The sequence below is a fragment of the Symphalangus syndactylus genome, chromosome X (genome assembly GCF_028878055.3).
Source record: "Symphalangus syndactylus isolate Jambi chromosome X, NHGRI_mSymSyn1-v2.1_pri, whole genome shotgun sequence".
Lineage (NCBI taxonomy): Eukaryota > Metazoa > Chordata > Mammalia > Primates > Hylobatidae > Symphalangus > Symphalangus syndactylus.
Genome location: NC_072447.2, coordinates 81,057,768 through 81,070,895, shown reverse-complemented (window position 1 = coordinate 81,070,895; position 13,128 = coordinate 81,057,768). Strand labels below are relative to the sequence as shown.

General features: G+C 33.6%; 1 protein-coding gene across 6 annotated transcripts in view; it reads right to left on the bottom strand.

The window, feature by feature from the left end:
* The window catches only part of CHIC1 (cysteine rich hydrophobic domain 1), a 124,129-nt gene that overhangs the window by 88,895 nt on the left and 22,106 nt on the right, over nucleotides 1–13,128 (bottom strand). For all 6 annotated transcript variants that reach the window (XR_010119636.1, XR_010119637.1, XM_055266977.2 and 3 more), the window contains one exon: nucleotides 11,103–11,258. Coding sequence is in view for 4 of the 6 variants with exons in the window: in XM_055266977.2 (XP_055122952.1) it covers nucleotides 11,103–11,258 (156 nt within the window). In the remaining 2 variants the exon portion in view is untranslated. The remainder of the gene's footprint in view (nucleotides 1–11,102; nucleotides 11,259–13,128) is intronic.

Genomic DNA, 13,128 nt, shown 5'->3' with positions numbered 1-13,128 from the left:
CTCAAGGATCTAGAACTAGAAATACCATTTGACCCAGCAATCCCATTACTGGGTATATACCAAAAGAATTATAAATCATTCTACTACAAAGACACATGCACACGTATGTTTACTGCAGCACTAGTCACTACAGCAAAGACTTAAAACCAACCCAAATGTCCATCAATATTAGACTGGATAAAGAAAATGTGGTACATATACACCATGGAATACTATGCAGCCATAAAAAAAGAATGAGTTCATGTCCTTTGCAGAGACATGGGTGAAGCTGGAAACCATCATTCTCAGCAAACTAACACAGGAACAGAAAACCAAACACTGCATGTTCTCACTTATAAGTGGGAGTTGAACAATGAGAACATATGGGCACAGGGAGGGGTACATCACACACCAGGGCCTGTCGGAGGGTGGGGGTAAAGGGGAAGGATAGCATTAGGACAAATACCTAATGTAGACGATGGGTTGATGGGTGCAGCAAACCACCATGGCACATGTATAGCTATGTAACACACCTACATGTTCTACACATGTATCCCAGAACTTAAATATAATAAAAAAAGGAAAGATTTTGGTGGTTCCTCAAAAAGCTAAACAATTGCCATATGACCAGCAATTTTCCTAGATATATACCCAAAGGAATTGAAATCAAAGACTCAAACAGGCACTTGTATAGTAATGTTTACTACAGCATTATTCCCAATAGCCAAAAGGTGGAAACAACTCAAGTGTCCACCAATAAATAAGTGGATAGACAAAACTATGATATTTACACAAAACAGAATGCTATTAAGCCATAAAAGGGAATGAAATTCTGAAATATGATATGGATTAACTCCGAAGACTTTATGGTATGTGAAATAAGCTGAATCTAAAAGAAAAAATATGGCATTATTTCACTTATATGAGGTATCTAGAATAGGCAAATTTGTAGAGACAGAAAATAGATTAGAAGTTAGCAGAGTATGAAGAAAGGAAGAATTGAGAAGTTATTACTTAATGGCTATAGAGTTCCTATTTGGGGTAATGAAAAAAAATTGGAAATAGGTATTGGTAATGGTTCCACAACAGTATAAATGTAACTGAGGCCTCCAAGTTGTGTACTTGAAATGCATATGCATTGAAATACAAAAGAGGCACACTACTCAGTAAAATCCTATCTGCTGGCCCTTACATTTAAACTCTATCTACTGGATTGCAACCTGAATCATAGCAGCAAACAAAAATAAATTTCTTCAGCATGCAATGCTTATGAAATCCAATGCAGAAAACTAAGGAACCCATACAGAACCATGGCCCTCTGAAAGCACTCAAAAAGAAAGCGGGCGGATCACCCGAGGTCAGGAGTTCAAGACCAGCCTGGGCAACATCGTGAAACCCCATCTCTACACAAATACAAAAATTAGCTGAGCATGATAGCAGGTGCCTGTAATCCCAGCTACTCGAGAGGCTGAGGCAGAAGAATTGCTTGAACCCAGGAGGCAGAGATTGCAGTGAGCTGAGATCATGCCTTTGTATTCCAGCCTCGGTGACTGGGCGAAACTCTGACTCAACAAAACAAAACAAAACAAAGGAAAGCACCTGTACACAACATTCGCCAGTCAAACCTTCAAGAGGAAAAAAAAAAAACCTATAAAATAAAAAAGTCCCATCCAAATAATAGCAATTTCAAAATGAGAAACACAAGAACCCCCAGAGCAGAAAAAAAAATCAATGCAATAACTCCAGAAATTAAAAAAGTCAGTGTTTACTTATCTAACAATGATTGCACTATGTCCCCAGAAATGGATCCTAAACAGTTTGAAATGTCTGAAATGACATAGAATTCAGAATCGGATGGCAAAGAAATTCAAAGAGATTCAAAAGAAAGTTGAAGTCCAATCCAAGGAAGCCAGTAGAATGATCCAAAAATTGAAAGATGAAATGACCATATTAAAAAAGCACCAAACTGAACTTCTGGAATTGAAAAATTCACTATAGGAATTTCAACATAAAATTAGAAGCATTAACAAGATTAGATCAAACTCAAGAAAGAGTTTCAGAGATTGAAGACTGGCCTTTTCAATCAAGCCAGTCAGGCAAAAATAAAGAAAACAGAATTATAAAAAAGGAATAAAGTCTCTGAGAAATAGGGAATTATGTAGATAGACCAAACCTATGACACATTAGGACTCCTGAGACAGAAGGAGACAGAGTAAGCAACATGGAAAACATATTTGAGGATATAGTCCATGAACATTTCCCTAATCTTGCTAGAGGTCGACATGCAAATTGAAGAAATTCAGAGAACCTCTCCATGATACTACACAAGATAATCATCCACAAAACACAAAATCTCTAGGATGCAGCAAAAGCAGCGTGAAGAGGAAAGTTTACAGTGCCAAATGCCTACATTCAAAACTTAGAAGGATCTCAAATTATCAATCTAACATTGCACCTAGAAGAACTAGAAAAACAAAAACAAACTAACAAAGCTAGCAGAAGAAATAAAAAATCAGAGGAGCACTGAAAGGAACTGAGACCCCAAAATCCATACAAAGGGTCAATGAAACCAAAAGTTGGTTTTTTGAAGGGATAAACAAGATCTGCAGATTGATAGCTAAATTAACAAAGAAAAATGAGAGATGATCCAAATAAGCACAATGAGAAATGACGAGACATTACAACCAATCTCACAGAAATATAAAAGATCCTCAGACACTATTATGAACACCTCTATGCATACTAATTAGAAAATCTAGAGGAAATGAATAAATTGCTGCAAACACACAGGCTCCCAAGATTGAATCAGGAAAAAAAAAAATGGAAACCCTGAACAGAACAATAACATGTTCCAAAATTGAAACAGCAATTAAAAACCTACCAATGAAGAAAAACCCTAAACCAGATGGATTCACAGCTGAATTCTACCAGAAGTACGAAGAAGAGCTAGTACCAATCATACTAAAATTATTCCAAAAAATAGAGGAGACTCCTCCTTAATTCTTCCTATGAAGCCAGCATCATCCTGATACCAAAATATGGCAAAGACACAGTGAAAAAAAACTTCAGGCCAATATCCCTGATGAATATAGACACAAAAATCCCCAACAAATACTAGCAATCTGAATCCAGCAGCACATCAAAAAATTAATTCTCCACAATCAAGTAGGCTTTAATCCTAGGATGCAAGGTTGGTTCAACATATGCGAATCAATAAATGTGATACACCACATAAACAGGACGAAAAACAAAGACCATATAATCATGTCAACAGACACAGAAAAAGCTTTTGATAAAACCCAATTTCACTTCATAAAAACCCTTAACAAACTAGCCATCAAAGAAATATATCTCAAAATAGTTAAGAGCCATCTATGGCAAATCCATAGCTAACATCATATAGAACAGGCAAAAGCTGGAACCATTTCCCCAGCTTTTTTGAGAGCTGGAACAAGAAAAGGATACTCACTCCCACCACTCCTATTCCACACAGTACTAGAAGTCCTAGACAGAGCAATCAGTCAAGACAAAAAAATAAAAGGCACATAAATAGGTTAAAAAGTGAAACTACCTCTTTTTGCTGATGGTATTATTCTATACCTAGAAAAACCCAAAAGACTCTGCAAAAAGGCTCCTTGAACTGATTAAAAAAAAACTTCAGTAAAGTTTCAGAATACAAAATCACAATATTTTGTGATTATTGAAAAAATGATTCTAAAGTTTACATGGAAAAGTAAAAGATCCATAATAGTCAACACAGTATTTAAGGAGAACAAAGAGGACTGATACTACTTGACCTCATGACTTACTATAAAGCTACAGTAATCAAGAGAGTGTGGAATTGGTGAAAGAAATGATTAGCTATTCAATGGAACAGAATAGAGAAGCCAGAAATAGACCTCTGACAAAAAGGCAATTCAAGGAAATTGTTGTCTTTTCAACAGATGGTGCTGGTACAACTGGACATCAACATGCAAGGAAAACTGAATGTATTCACATACCTTACACCTTTCACAAATGTCAAACTCTTAAAATTCCTAGAATATAACATAAAATCTAGGTGACCGTGGGTTTGGCAATGAATTCTTACATACAACACCAGAAAGCAAGATGCATAAAAGAAAACATTAATAAGTTGAAATTCATTAAAATTAAAATGTTCCACTCTACAAAATATACTATTAGGAGAGTAAAAAGACAAACCACAGGCTGAGAGAAAATATCTGCAAAACACATACTTTGTAGAAAACTGGTATCCAAAGTATACAAATAACTCTTTAACAACTCAACAATAATAACATAAACAATCCAATGAAAAAGTGTGCATAGGCTCCTCAGTCCTCACCCCACTAGAGTCTCCTCCAGAAATTGGTGGGTGAGGGAATTTGGAGGCCACTAAGCCCTCTTTTCCTTCAGGAACCATCCCGTACCCGTGCCATTAAAAAAAGGGGGGTCATAGGCCTGATCAGAAACCTCTTCAAAGAAGATACACAGAAGGAAAATAAGCTTGAAAAGCTGCTCAATATCGTATGACTATGCAGAATTAGAAATTAAAGCAACAGTGAGATATCTACCTACATTTTAGAATGGCCAAAATCCACAATACTGACAACACCAAACGTTGATGAAGATGTAGAACAACAGGAAGTCTTACTCATTGCTGGTGGGAATACAAAATGGCACAGCGACTTTGCAAGACAGTTTGGCAGTTTCTTACAAAACTAAACATAGTCTTACCATATGATCCAGCAATCATCAAATGAGTTCAAAACTGCCCACTCAAAAACCTGTACTTGAATGTTTATAACAGTCTTATTTATGATTGTGAAACCTTGGAAGCAACCAAGAAACCCTTCAATAGGTGAACAGATAAACTGTGGCAAATCCCAAAACTGCAATATTATTCAGTGATAAAAAGAAATGAGCTATCAAGCCAGAAAAAGACATGGAGGAACCTTAAATGCATATTGGTAAGTGAAAGAAGCCAATATGAATATATTCTATATAATTTCAACTTATGTGACATTCTGGAAAAGGCAAACCTATGGAGACAATAAAAAGTTAGGTGATTGCTCAGGATATGCGGGTGGGATGAAATAGGTGTAGCATAATGGAGTTTTAGGGCAGTGAAACTGCTATTCTGTACGATACTGTGATGATGGCTACATATCATTATACACTTGCCAAAATCCATAGGATGTAGAACACAAAGAGTGAAGCCTAATGTAAACCATGGACTTTAGTTAATTATAAGATATCAATATTGGCTCATCAATTGTAACAATTGTACCACACTAATGTAAGATCTCAATAGTAGGGGAAATTGGTATTGGATGAGGGGGTTTATGGAATCTGTGCTTTTTGCTCATTTTTTTTTTCTGTAAACCTAAAATTGTTTTTAAAAATCTATTAATTAAAAATTGCATATTAAAAAGTGAAGACAAAATAAAGACATTCCTAAATAAAAACTGAGAGTATCTGTGGCCTGCAGACCCAGCTTATGTGAAACACTAAAAGAAGTTCTTCAGGCTGGTGTCAAGTGACACCAGCTATTAATTAGAAACTGCACACAGGAAAAAAACATTCCAAGAAGCCAAATAAATTCCAAGTAGGATAAACTCAAAGTGAACCATACCAAGATAAAGTATAATTAAACTGTTGAAAGTAAAAAACAAAGAGGGAAATCTTGAAAGCAGTAAGAAAGAAGTGACTTGTTAAGTACAAGAGATTCTCTATAAGATTAACAGTTAATTTCACATCAGAAACCATGAAGGTCAGAGGCAGTGGGATGGCATATAGTATTTAAAGTGCAGAAATTACAAAACAAACAAGCAAACTCTGTCAACCAAAGACTCTATACTGAGCAAAATTAGCCTTCAAAAAAAAAAAAAAAAAAAAGAAATGAAGAAATTCCCAGACAACCAAGGGCTGAGGGAGTTCATCACTATTAGGACAGCTTTTTAATAAATTCTAAAGAGAGAGCCTTAGGCTGAAATGAAAGGACACTAGACAATAACTTGAGGCATGGGATAAAGAGCACTGGTACAGGTAACTGCACAAATATATTTAAAAGATAATATTGTATTTTTGGGTTGGAACTCTTTCCTGTATGATTAAAAGACAAAATGATAATCATAAATCTGTTAATGGACACACAATATATAACATATAATTTGTGATAACAACAACATAAAAGGGGAGGTATGGATATATATAGCAGTAGAACTTACATACTATTAAAGCTAAGGTGATATTAATTCAAACTAGTGTGTTATAAGTTTAAGATGTTAATTGTAACAACTAAGAAAATAACTTAAAAAGATACAGAAAAGGAAATAAGGTATACAGTACACTAAAAAACTCAATTAAACATAAAATAAATAAGTAATGAAGGAATTGAGGAACAAAAAACATACGACATGGAAAACAAATAGCAAAATAGTGGAAGTCCTTCCTTATGTGTTATGGGCTGAATTATATTCCCTCAAAATTCAAACACTGAAATCACAACTCCCAGTATCTCAGAATGTGAGTAAGCAATGTTTTGAAGAAAACTGAGGACAGTAAATGCCTACATTAAGAAAGAAGAATGATCTCAAATCAATAACCTGAATTTAGACCTTATGAAACTAAAAAGAGCAAACTAAACCCAAACATAGCAGAAGAAAGGAAAAAATAGAGTGGAGAGAAATGAAATACAGAATAGAACAATAGAAAAAATGAACAAGACCAAAAGTTTTTTCTTTGAAATTTGACCAACTTTCAGCTACAAGGATTAAGAAAAAAAAAGAAGACTGAGATGACTAGAATCAGAAATGAAAATAGGGACATTACATATCACTCTTACAGTAATTTAGAAAAAAATTACAAGTGAATACTAAAAATAATTGTAGGCCAACAAACTAGACAACATAGATGAAATGAACAAACTCCTTGAATTGACTCAAGTAGAAATAGAAAATCTGAATAGACCTATAACAAGTAAATATTGAATGTGTAATCAAAAACCTACCAAGAAAAAAAATCTCAAGATCAGATGGTGTCACTGTTATGCCCAAAAGAAAGGAAATTCTCCCAAATGTTTAAAAGAAGAATACCAATCCTTCTTAAACTTTTGTAAAATACAGAAAAGAGAGAAACACTTTTTAACTTCCTAACTGAGGAGAAGGAAAATGAGAAATGACTGCTTAATGTATATGAGATTTTCCTTGCAGGTGATAAAAAATTTCTGAAACTAGATAGTGGATGGTTGCATAACACTGTCAATGTAGTTAATGCCACTGAATTATACACTTTAAAGTGGTTAAAAATGCAAATTTTATGTCATGTGTATTTTTCCACAAAAACCATTATGCTCAGTTTTAAAAGCCATGAAGGAGTACATATCGTATAAAATGTTCAAAAATGCAAACATAAGAGAGAAAGTAGATCACTGGTTGTATAGGGCTGGGAGGATTGGAGGGAAATTGGGAGTGACTACAAGTGGTCACAAGGTTTACTCTTAGGATGATGGAAATGTTCTAAAATTAGATTATGGTGATAGTTACACAACTCTGTAAGTACATTAATATTCAATGAATTATTCTCTTAATATGAGTTAACTTTATGTTCTGTAAATTATTTCCCAATAAATTTTTTTTAAAACCAGATGGCTGACTCTCAAGCTGACTAGAAAAGTATCAAAGTTAGCTTAATACCAATCACTGTACTTCTGCAGAGCAGATACAATCCTACATTCAATACAATTAGCCAGTAAAGCTAACAAAAAAGGAAGCAAACTTATCAGCTTTTAGTATTAATATGCCATAAACATCATTTTCTTATATATGGCTCAAATGACTCAAGGCTGACACATAAATTAAAAGGTTCAAAGATAGTAAGGAAAAGGCAGTCTATGACCAAGTTATAATACTCTATGCACTCGCTTTATGCATGTTATCTTTGCCCAAGAACACAAAACATATTTTATGAAAGGCCTAAATTATACATAGACTACACGTAATTTGCTTAGTTTTTGGCAGAACTATTTGTCTCTCATTGCAAAGACTGATTTCTTTTCCAAATGGCATAATGTATGGATGGGGCATTTGTTTCTATCATATGCTCTTCCTTCTTTTTATAATTAGCTACAAAAACACCGAATCAAACAGGACACTGAATTATAACCTCTATCTCCTAAAACATCATATTCATGTCATGAGTCAGAAAGTAGTCCTTTCCTCTGACCATCTCTCTCAATTTAATGAGTATCAAAGCAAAAAAGGAAAGGATAAAAGTAATTTCAAATTTTGAGTGATAGCATGACTGGGGCTGAAATTGACTATGATATCACAGTTGGTTCAGTGGTAGATAGAAGAACAGGTAAATGAAAAGCCTCATTTCATGTATCATGTAGCTATGAAATCCCACCAGAGCCAAGAGAGATTGGGGGAACTCAAGGCACTCTGACCTATATTTCTTTATCACCTAATTTGCTAGAGAAAATTCCCATGAATTATACTGCCAAAAAAAATTATAAGGCAGACTATCTACATAAAAATTCTTTTCCTGGAAACATTTTCAATAATTGGCTAACATAGCATCTTCATTATTATTTCCATTTTATTTTGTGAGCAAACAGAGATATGACTTCCATAAAGCTAGATACCCAATTAGAGATGGCTAGAGCAAGGTGCCAAACAACAGCCCATAGGCCAGATCTGGCTTGCTGTCTGTTTTTGTAAATAAAGTTTTATGAGAACACAGTAATGCTCACTCATTTACATATGGTTATGGCTGTTTACATGTGACAATGCCACAGTTGAGCGGTTGTGACAGAGACCTCTGGCTCACAAAGGCTAAAATATTTACTATTTGGTTCTTTAAGAAAAAGTTTTCTATCCACTGCTAAAGAATTAAAATTCAGTGGGCTGTTTATTATACAACTTATGCGAACATTTCTTGTCTCAGGACTAGTCAATTTGATGTAAGAAACATGATGTAGTCAAGAGAATACATTATTAAAGACAAAAAAACAAAATAAAGTAAGGATTATTTTTGTGGCTGTGCTATTTGCCGTGTGACTCTGAGAAAGTCACTTCACTCTCTGGATTTATGTCCACACCTGTAAAATAAGGGATTTGAACTATATGAATGTGAATCATACTTCCAATTAAACTATTATAGTCTATTCAACTTATTTTACAGATCAGAAAATTATATTTTATATTTCTTCATGTAGACAAAAATCTTTGAGTTGCTTTAAATTTCATCATAAAACCATGTTAAAAGTAACTAGTAGTGTCCTGATTTTACAGGTGAGAAAACTTGAGGCTACAGAAAGAACAGTGACTTGCACAAGGTTACCAGCATGTTCTTAATGTTTTGCTGTCTAGTATAGTGTTGACAACATGGCACATACAAAATCAGAGGCCGTGAACTATAATGCTTACAGAGCAAGGCAGATAATGTAAACTATGGGTGGTTTCTAAGATGAACCAGAGAATGTATGTTCTACTTAAAGGAAGCAGCCACCACTCAGAGCCAACTGCTGACATACAGCCATGTGGGCCCGGTATCGCCAGATCTTTAGATTTTACAAGAGGCTGGATATCATGAATTTTATTTTAAATATTACAATGTTTAAATGTTGGTAAACTGATTAAAATGTTTAAAAACAGAGTGGGCTGGATTTGGCTCAGGGATGACAATTTGCAAATCTATATTAAATAAATTTTTTAAACTGACAGATTTGCGAACCAGAATATACTGATGCCTCAACTTCACTATGAGCTTTTAATTATCCAAAGTAATGGAAGATAGGAGAGATCACAGCATCAGTATTATCTTAGTTTCCATTGAATATTCTATTCGAAGTATTGATAGTAAAATCAAATGATTGAAAAAAAATGTTTCTCCTTATTTCAGGCCTTCTGGTGAACGTATTAACAAATAGACAAAGTGTAAACAGGTCATCAGAAAAAGGGATAGTCCTGGATAATACAGAAACCAAAAAAAAAAAAAATCTGTTCTTAAGTAATTGAGATTAGCTGTATTTACATGATGGGAAATTCAAACATGATTAATTCATACTGACGCTTTTAAAATAATAGGGATGGATAGGAGTTATTGATTGTGACTTTTAAAAGTAAGATATGACAATTAAGAAAAGGAATTTATGCTGTCAGTTTTTTTTATTTATAGAAAACCATTTGAGAATACCATACCTGCTTTGACAAACAATAGACTAAGCAATATTTAAAGTGAAGCTCTGACCTACTTGTGATTACCAACAGACTCAATAAAATGCTTAACTTTTCCATTCAAAAAGTCATAGAGTTGGCAATATTTCATTATTTGTCTTTTTGAAGTAAACATTAAACCAGGCAGGAAAAGAATGGAGATAAAAAAATAATGAGTACTTCGTGGGAATATTTTTGGCTTTAATGAAATAACTGCATCACTAATTATTCTTCCACAAGCCACTATAATTTTGAATCTGATTTCATTGGCTACTTATTATTTAAAAGTTTAAATGAAATCATTCATACAGTACTAGGAAAAAAACTTTAGGTAAAATGAATTAATTTTCCTCATTGGCTTCAATTAAAATATTTTAAAGGCATCTTCCCACCAGAGGAAAAAATTCACAAAAACTAATGTGAAATTTTAAAGAAGACAAGATTAAGAAGTACTCTTAAATCCATGACATAAGTAGTAACGCTATGCTAGCATGTTATTGTAACATGTTTAAAACTAAGGATTTGCCCTGCAAACTTTGTAGGTTACTCTCACTTTTGCCTTTCTTCAGATCAGAAGCTCTCCTTTATACCTATAACTTGGAAATACCTTAAGTCACAGCATCAGGTATTTTAAAAAGAATAAGTAGCCCACTTACTTAGTATTTAACTTATACTGCTTTTATGTGAAATGATGGGAACCCATATTAAATGGTAAAGTGTTGATAAAAGTTGGACAAATAACAATATGCCTGTCCCCAAGTTTCCTTATCTCTAAAATAAAGATAGCATTGTTACAAGAATTAACTAAATTGTGTAAAGTACTTGAAAAGAGTTCATAGCACATAGTAAGTTTTCCATAAATGTTAGTTATTATTATTATTATACAATAAAACAGTTACTCACTCTTTTGTTGAGACAAATAACAGGCCATAGGCTGCAACCCAGTGTGCAACAGCAGCAGAGACAACCACACAGCAGCCATTTCACATTGACCGGGAGAGCCTTTTTCAAACATGCATTCACACGGCCAATGCTGGTTTTAAATTCTTCTGGGGCCACCTACAAGAGCGTACAATCTTTAACAGTTTGTGGGCAGCTTTTCACTATTTATCTCCAAATCTAAGAAAAACGTTTATTACAAATAATTTAAGGAATCACAAATATCTAAATAGATATATTCCCCATAAATATGTTCGTACACTCTAGGATGACGTTGAAAAGCACAACAATATAATTTCATGTTCATAGAACTTAGCCTGATGTTGAAAAACAGTCTTCTGAAATGACCACCAATAAAATGACTGCAATAAAATTGACAGAAAAGGATAACTTTCAAGCCGTTTTCTTACCAAATATTCTCATTATCAAGGCAGTATAATTGATAGTCTCTAGTCATTCTGAGTAAAAGCTGGGTAAGACTAGAAGCATAACACAACAATAAAAAACCCAAATACTACTAGAGAAAATGCAATTAAAATTAGACCTTGGCAACACTCCTGGATTACTTTGAAAAAAGGCAACTCTCAAACCTTTATTCCCTGGCAAATTTGCAATATAACAATTTTAACATTAGCCACTGTTAGTTACACTAACAAAAGACAGTGCCTAGTGATTGCATTCAAAACAGCCTGTTAATATTCAGTATAAAATGGATTCACAACTGCTGTAAATTTTCAAAGTTGAAAGGTCTTTAAATATATAAGTTTAATATTTCTAGTTACTACGTCCATTCCTGGAAGTGGCTGCTTGTGCTTCTCTGTAAACAAGGACAAAGTCAGTTCAAAGGCATGCACATGACTGGAATAATTAGATTTATAACAAAAATTCTGCTGGAAGGTTATACAATTCAAATGTATACTAAAAATAGTTTGCTTTCAGTGAAATCACATTTCTGGATTACAAAAATGATTCCCTTTCATTTAGAAAGCTGTCAGACTATAAAGTTTATGAAAGAACTCTTAGCATCTGGCTATAAAAGCAAAAATTATGCAATTGTTAGGAAAAGTAAGGTATTATAAAATAAAAACCGCATTAGCAGGTTAGGAATAAAAAATATAGAGCTTTACTACTACTATTCCAAATAAAAATTGTACTCGAGGAATCAATTTATTACATTTTTGTCTCTTAATAGAGATGTCTTAGAATCAACACTACAAAACATATACCTATTAGCAAATGTTATAAAAATACATGATCACAGAATTCAGCACTAAAGTAAGCTAAACATTAAGTATATAAGCTTTATTAGAAGCTTTATTAGAATTGTTCATGTCACTCAATAAGGTTAATTGCTTAGCCCATGAATCTGATTTTCTTACTAATATGTTAACAAACAATAGTTGTGAAATTATAAGGCTCAAAACTTTGTTTACACAGAGCAAGTAAACTAATTTCATTCTCCATCTAGACTGTCAGCAACATGATATAAAGACAATCACTGGGTGCAAAGAATTCCAATTGAATGGCAAAATTTCTAAGTAAATATGAAAACAAATTCAGAGGGCCTTGCCTTATAATTGAAATTAGAAAACACTAAGAAACTTAGTGCACAAGAGTACACTAAGCACATTAAACTAAGACAAACTAAAAACATTGAAAAACAGATTGAGAGACTTGAATTATAGTTACTTATTAGCTATGAAAAATCCTAGGCAAAATCATTTAATTTTTCTGTTTCAGTTTCCCACTGATAAAATGAGAATAATAATCTTTGTTTTATAATACTTCACAGAAAATGTAAATTAATCCTTGGAAGTAACCGCCTGCCTGAAATGCTTTGAAAAAGAAAGTCCATAAATCATGTCTCTGAGAAGGTTTGGAGAAAGAAAAACAGCTCTCTTCTGCATGAAGTCTCACCTGAAGGCAATGGGTTTACTCAAGTAACTATTAATATTCCATAGTTTTCCTATACACTATATTATAAACAAAA